The sequence below is a fragment of the Ursus americanus genome, chromosome 1 (genome assembly GCF_024610735.1).
Source record: "Ursus americanus isolate L20-20 chromosome 1, mUrsAme1.1.p, whole genome shotgun sequence".
Lineage (NCBI taxonomy): Eukaryota > Metazoa > Chordata > Mammalia > Carnivora > Ursidae > Ursus > Ursus americanus.
The window spans coordinates 46323818-46330667 of record NC_142127.1 but is presented as its reverse complement, the minus strand read 5'-3'; the positions used below and the strand labels follow the sequence as shown (position 1 = coordinate 46330667).

The 6850-nt window shown below is 39.3% G+C and overlaps 1 protein-coding gene across 2 annotated transcripts in view; it reads right to left on the bottom strand.

The window, feature by feature from the left end:
• Nucleotides 1-666: 666 nt before the first annotated feature.
• B3GALT1 (beta-1,3-galactosyltransferase 1) overlaps nucleotides 667-6850 on the bottom strand; it is a 512358-nt gene continuing 506174 nt past the window's right edge. For both annotated transcript variants that reach the window (XM_087861203.1, XM_045783434.2), the window contains one exon: nucleotides 667-5616. In XM_087861203.1, the coding sequence (XP_087717329.1) occupies nucleotides 4407-5387 (981 nt within the window). In that variant the 5' untranslated portion in view covers nucleotides 5388-5616 and the 3' untranslated portion in view covers nucleotides 667-4406. The remainder of the gene's footprint in view (nucleotides 5617-6850) is intronic.

The following is a 6850-nucleotide window of genomic DNA, read 5'->3' as shown; positions in this document are numbered from 1 at the left end:
TAACTCACGTATTTCAGCCCACCTGATGGACTTAACTTTTTGAACTCTGAGGTACAGCGGTAGTGAATTCAGTTAAATTTCCATTAAAAAGTAAAGACCTATGTAAGCTAGTTCAGGGTTGATAATAACAGGAACTTTGTCTCTTAAATAGCTATTAGTCTCTTGCTTACAAAGTCAAGCATCAGCAAGCAACATCTATTTGTCTGCTGTAAAGAATGCCTGAATAGCATTTTTCCAGTCTGAGCAAACTTTTAAAATAGTGTGCAGTATTCCAAAGGATACATGTGGGGGACGCATGACAGTTTTGCCTTGAATTTAATATGTCCTAATTCACCAAGCACATTATCAATATAATGCTCTCTGAATTGGAATTCAGTGACATGTTCAACGCATAGAATTTTAAACAGAGACTTTCCTGAGGCCACCAAGGGGCAAGGGAGACACCAGTTTCCTAAATCCTGGAGCAGCCCCTGATCTATGGACCAAACCATCACCAAGCTGACTGTTAACGCTGCAGTGGGCTCTGGGGACGGGCTCTGAACGATGTGAGCTACGACCTGTATTGAGGTTGAAGAGAAGGTTAATGGTAAACAACAGGGCGTTGGCTAATTTTAATGATCACAACCCACCAAAGAGACTCTTTCAGAAAAGAAGCAAAGTGGAAAATATGTTGTCCTTCTGTTTATTTGTCCCAATAGTTTAAAAAAATCAGCTTTATGGAACCATAATCTTCCTCATGACAGATGGGCCTTATACATCGGCATCGTGCTTTCAATCAACAGTTTACATTTCAAGAGGAAGGTGAAGAAACTGAATGTAAAGACATCTTCAGCATCTAGTTGTCATTTTTCAGTTTTATAACATTAATACAAAAAATAGTATTCTGATTAGCAGCTTGATTGGCAACCCATGTACCCCTAAATAGTACTACAAACCTGGAGAGTGCACTTTTACAGACAATTACGTTTGGCGAAATAGTATGTACAATTCTGACAAATAAATACATAAATAAACCATCATTCATATATAACGATATACCTAAATGTCAATTATCATCAACAAGCGGTTCTAGTAAATTACTTCTTTCATTCACAAGTTACTTTGTTGCTTATAAAAACTATCCTCACCTTTACAGAAGAAATGACATAATCAATTCCCCCACTAAACCCACATATTAGGAAAGGTAGAAAATGAATCCCAGAAGCTTCATGTAAATGTTCATTGTCTTTTGATAGAAGAGATTTGATTGAAAAACTCCTTCCTTAGCGTCTCCGTCAAGAGTTTGTTTCCCCCATATCAACACACAAAGGGGTTTTGTTCTTCTGAATTTAATCCAAATCAAAAATGATCTTCAAATTTTGATTCTGGTTATTTAAAAATACAATATTATATGTTGAAACTGGCATTTGGTCCAATATAAGAAGACCCAAAGCCACGCAAACTAGCCAGCAAAGGTAAAACTTTTTTTCCAAAAATAAATTTTTAAAAGAAATCTTAAGAATACAGACACTGAATATATGATACCTTTTGTTATCCAATGCATAATGAACAAAACAGGTAGGGGGACAGTCAGAAGGTTTTTGTAAAAATTGTCTGAACAACTCCTGGTACAATACTGTCTGAAACATTATTTTATATAAGAGAAATGAAAATACATTTAAAAATGGCTTAAATAATTGAAACCATAATTTGGCCAGCATCATAAAATTAAGAAAAGTAGAAAATTAGAGCTTTTTTTTCCTGATCACTTGACTTAAACATTTTTTTTTTTTGAACATTCAAAAAAATGAAGGGCAAACATGCTTTTGGCTATTGAAACACTGGACAAATGGCCTTGCCTCACCAAGCTCCATGCAGAAGAAAATGTACATAACAAGCAGATTCTAGCTATACATACAGGGAAGAAGAAAAAAAATGCCTTTAAAATATATACATATGGTCTTTGATGAATATTTACATGTTTGTCACATGGGCACTACCTAGCATAAAAAAGTTAGGAAATAGTTCTTTAAGACATATGATTCTCCGATTTTTGCTCCTTTTAAAGATTAGGGCTCTATTTATAATGTACACACACACACACACAGAGAAAACAATTCATAGATGTACATATATGATGTTTATAATGTGCCATTCCTTGACACGAAGGCGGCTTGACTGCGCATAAGGTAAATGCGAGATGATAGTAGAAGACAGAGGCTCGATTCAGCTATGTGACTGAAACGTGAACCAAGTACCAAGTCATGGGACTTTTCCAATGACCGGAACTCATAGCAGTTGAGGGTTGGGGGTTAGAGAGAGGCTCACCTTGTGTCGATCCATCTCTCCCCAGGCTACCTAATGCTGTTTTCCAATCAAACTCGGCAGTCCAGCTGACTGTTTGATGAAGATGTACTGAAGGACAGGAAGACCTGTCTCCTATTGCATTCTTTTGGGCTGGGGATAAGAGATCCAGTGTTGTTAAGAAATAGGCCATGACTTCCATTTGTTCATTTTGTTTACTTGTTTGCTATCAACTTCTAGGGGGAGCTTCTAAAGGTCAGGTTAAAAGAAAAGTTATATTCTTTCAGTGGCAGGATGTCATTGAATGAAAACAAACAGAAGTTTTCTAATGAATAGAAGATGTGCAATGTGTGGGTTTGCAGAGTGCCTATTCTTCTTCTGATAGAGGGGGACTAGCTCTCCTGGCCCTCAAAGTTCTTATTGAGAATTCAGATCAATGTTTCCTGAGATCTAAGTTGATGGGATATAATGCATTTTGCAAACATGTGATTCAATTATTGTGATATGCTTCCAGCCAGAGGCTCCTCCCCAAAGAAAGGCAGCTGCCTTCACTTTCAGCACCCCGGGAAATCAAGCACTGCACCGAAGTAAAAACTTATTCATTGAAACCAGAGGACATGATGGAGATATTGAAGCTTTTCCAAACACCTAAGACATCCAGGGAAAAGTCAAAGTTTTAGAAGAATCAGATGCACTGATAGTTCATATTCGATCTTTATGTTGGCAGAATTTATATTTAAGATGATGTTATTACTACTGATGACCATCGTTGTAATTAATTATTTTAGCATCTGGCATAACACATGACACATTGCATTAGCACCTTTTAAGCTAAGGATCTCAAAACACTTAGCAAATGCAATTTGCTCTCACAGCACCTGTGAGGTAGGTGTTTTTTCCATCCATTTTATAAATGAGCATATTGAAGCACAGCAAGGTTAAGATGCTTGCTCACATGACCCAACAAGTATGATGGTATCAATAGACACTGATCCCAAGCTTCCCCCCCTTTCCTTCCCATGAACCTCACAGAGCTTCCAGAACAGCTCCTACCCCTAACAGCATTGCTGCTAGAGGTACTTGGATGTTTCAGACGTTAGAATATTACATCCATCAACTTAGGGCTAACGCATTCAGTAACATTGGGACCCACTGAAAGATGATTTCACATGCTTTGCAAATGTGTGGGCGAGGCATCTTACACGATTGCTAAGCTTGCTTATGTTAGTTATAATGCATACATAAATTTGTATTTTCTCCATGTAATTTATTGTTTTTCTGCCCTCCTACCAACTTTTTTCTACACATGTGCCTTCCTGAGCCAGAAACGATAAAATGCACTTAGCAACACCATATGGAGGGAAGCAGGTGAGATTACATTTGGCAAAATCTCCTTGGAGGCACCAGGTAATGTTTGATCTGAAAGACCAAAAAAAAAAAAAAAAAAAAAAATCTTTTGTTTATTTTTTAAGTAGCATTTTATATACATTCCACCCGATGACCAGATTTAATCCTTGGATGAGCAAGCAGAGTTGTCTTCCAACCATATAGAATATTTGATTTTCAAGTTTAAATTTCCATTTATTGACCTGCAGCCTCCCTGCCAGGCCTAAGTTCATTTCTTGGTGGAACCGCAAATACTGTACACATTACATGGCAAGAGATGTAAAAATTCAATGTAACGGCACATACAATATTAATAATCACATTGGGTGTGTCTTCCTGACTGTGTATTATTTCTGAAAAAGAGTTATTTACTTTTATTTTTGCAGAGATGATATGAAGACATTACCACGAGTCTCGGTTTCCCAGAATCAGATTTTTATCTCATATGCACAGTATGTAAATCCTAGCAGTTGTTAGGATGTTGCTTTTTGAGATAAACACAACGCCTCAGGACCTGAGAATGAAATCTGGCCCTTCTAACTCATGTATTGTTTCTATGACCAGAGCCTAACATTTGTAAATCGGTAGTCCAAGAAAGAAACTAGGAGAGGGAAGAAAAAAGCTTTTTACAAAACCCCTACACTGGTTCATTTCCCCAGGTGACACCAGTAAAACACCAACACCCCAGGCCCCATTTCTTAAAAAAGAAAAGAAATGTATTTACATCGGTAAAAATCCTAACATCTGAGATGTTTCTTGCTTGACATGTCATTCCAGATTCTGTGCATTTCTTCTGGAGAGATTTGATGCACGGTGATCACGCGGCGATATCTACACAAACTGTAGGCCATTTTCCAGTGATTGAAGCCACTGTTCTGGAAAGGATGTATGCCCAGTTTTCGAAGACACAGTCCCACATAGACATCTTCAAGGTGAAGCAGCCTTGTATGGAGTGAGGTCTTATAAATGAGTTCAGCCACATCAGCTGAAAAGATATAGCCAGTCCCCGAACAGAATGGTGGGTAGTTACTGTCAGGGTACAAATCCCTGGGCATGTACCACTTACTGCGGACGTCCCGGATTGGCCCTCCGTTGATGACATAGCCAGTGAAATACCTTCTTCTTGGCTTGGTGGAGGGTTTTAGTAGTTTATAAATAAGGTTGTCCATGTTTACAAAAATGTCACTGTCTGTTTTCATGACATATTTGGCTTTTGAACAAAAAGTGGCCACCCATCTCATTCCCATTAATGTTTTGAGGGTAAGGTTATGGTAGGAGTCAATAAAGTCCTCCACAATGATGTCGTGGAAGATTTGGCTCTCTTGCTCCACCATCTGATTTAGGACAGGATCAGCGTTCTTGCCCAGGAGGAAAAGAGTGGCTATCTTGATCCCTTTGAAATTGTTCTCATCCCCCCACGTCTCTCGGATTGCCTGGCGGGCGTCGAATTCTTTGTGGGTGGTGCTGATGAGGATAACAAGGAAAGGAATGTTTTTCTCACATTTGTTGGGCTCATTTATAAGAAATTCAAAAGAATGTGGGTTTATAGGTCGAGTTCTTATGTTGCCAAAGGTGAAGTTTTTCCTGGCAACTGTTAGGTGGCTGAATGGCTTGGAGCCAGTGTAGGAAGAAGTGGGACGAGTTATACTCAGATACCAGAGGGCGCTGGCCCAGCACACAACTGTCAAAACATAGAGACAGGAGACCTTTGAAGCCATTGTCTTGGGAGCACGTCTATTTCAAATATGGAAGAATATGCCTTCTTGGCATTAGTTTGTTTTCATCTTGCAAAGGCCGCATATTACTAATAAGTCTTAAAGTTCGACAGAGAAGCGTGAGAGCAGGATTGTTCATGGGTCTTAGTGGTGGTCTGGCATCTCTGCATTCCCTTTACTGTCTTCCAAACCTGATGGAAGGTTCCATGTCTCATAAATCTTCCTCTTAACTCTGTAAAATCAAGAAAGTACAGTTGTTGTTCAGATTTAGTCACTTTACATCCTCACACGAACATAGTAAGGGTGTTAGAATTACCCACGATGACTCAAATCATACACGTAATCATTCATTTCCACCATTACTGAAAACTTCCTGACACGACCACCCTCCCTTCCCTCCCCTGGATAGAGGTTATTTATGTATATTCATACCCAATTAACAAGTATTAGATTATAAACTCTGGAGGAACCTGAAGTAAACTGAACATTAGGAATTAAAGAGGAGTTTCCCGTCTTCACAAAAGGACCTCTTTGCTGTTAAATACCTTCTGACACTGAAGTCTTCTTCCAAGCAGGAGAGCCTCACACAGGGCCTCTGATCTCTTTTCCACGCTTCTAAGCCTGAGTGTTTGTTGGCTCGGCTCTGATGAAGTAGCCTGTTCTCAACATCCCTCTGTTTTCTGTAGCCCTATCTTTGAAAATGGATGCATGACCACTGGAAAATCTGCTCAAACCGGTCTCTCTGGGCTCTGACCTACAAGTAATTTCCTACTTTTCCTCACTCTTTCCTAACTTTGGCTCTCATGAATGTTACTCCCTAATTCTCAGTTTCCTAGGAAGCTTCAGATGAAGAGGACCCTTACCCTCGGGCGTGGACACCATCACCCAAGGGTCCCTTCAGACAGCTGGCAACATTCGCTTTGGAGTTGATCTAAATGGTATCACTTTTTGGGGTTTTCAACAATTCACCCTGATGTTCCACTGATGAAATTATGCTGGCCCCTCTCAATTCTTTTTATGTAGTTACACTTGTCAGTACACACAGCAGGAGTATAATAAGAGACACAATTGAGCTTCGGGCCACAGATCCAATGAAGATGGAAAGAACTCTTTAATTGGTTCACATTAAAAAGTTGTCCTTTGGAACTCTAATTCTTTCTAGAACTTGAGCTGCTCTCATGCCAGTAAAAAATATATGCCAGGCTACAAAGTCCATTCATGTTAAAAATTGTCTCTTCCTTCCCAGTTAGAGCAACATGTGGTAGCCCTGGAAGACGGAGAGAACAGATCGTGGATATCAACTTCAACAAAGTCCGCTTCAAAGAAAACTATGCACTTGAATGGACAGACTGTGTTGAAAGAATTTAACTGGGATTATAGATTGAAAATCAGGCTTCCAAGCGCAATATTCATAATGAAATGAAAAGACATGATGGGCAATAGCAGAGATAACACACAGCCGCCTG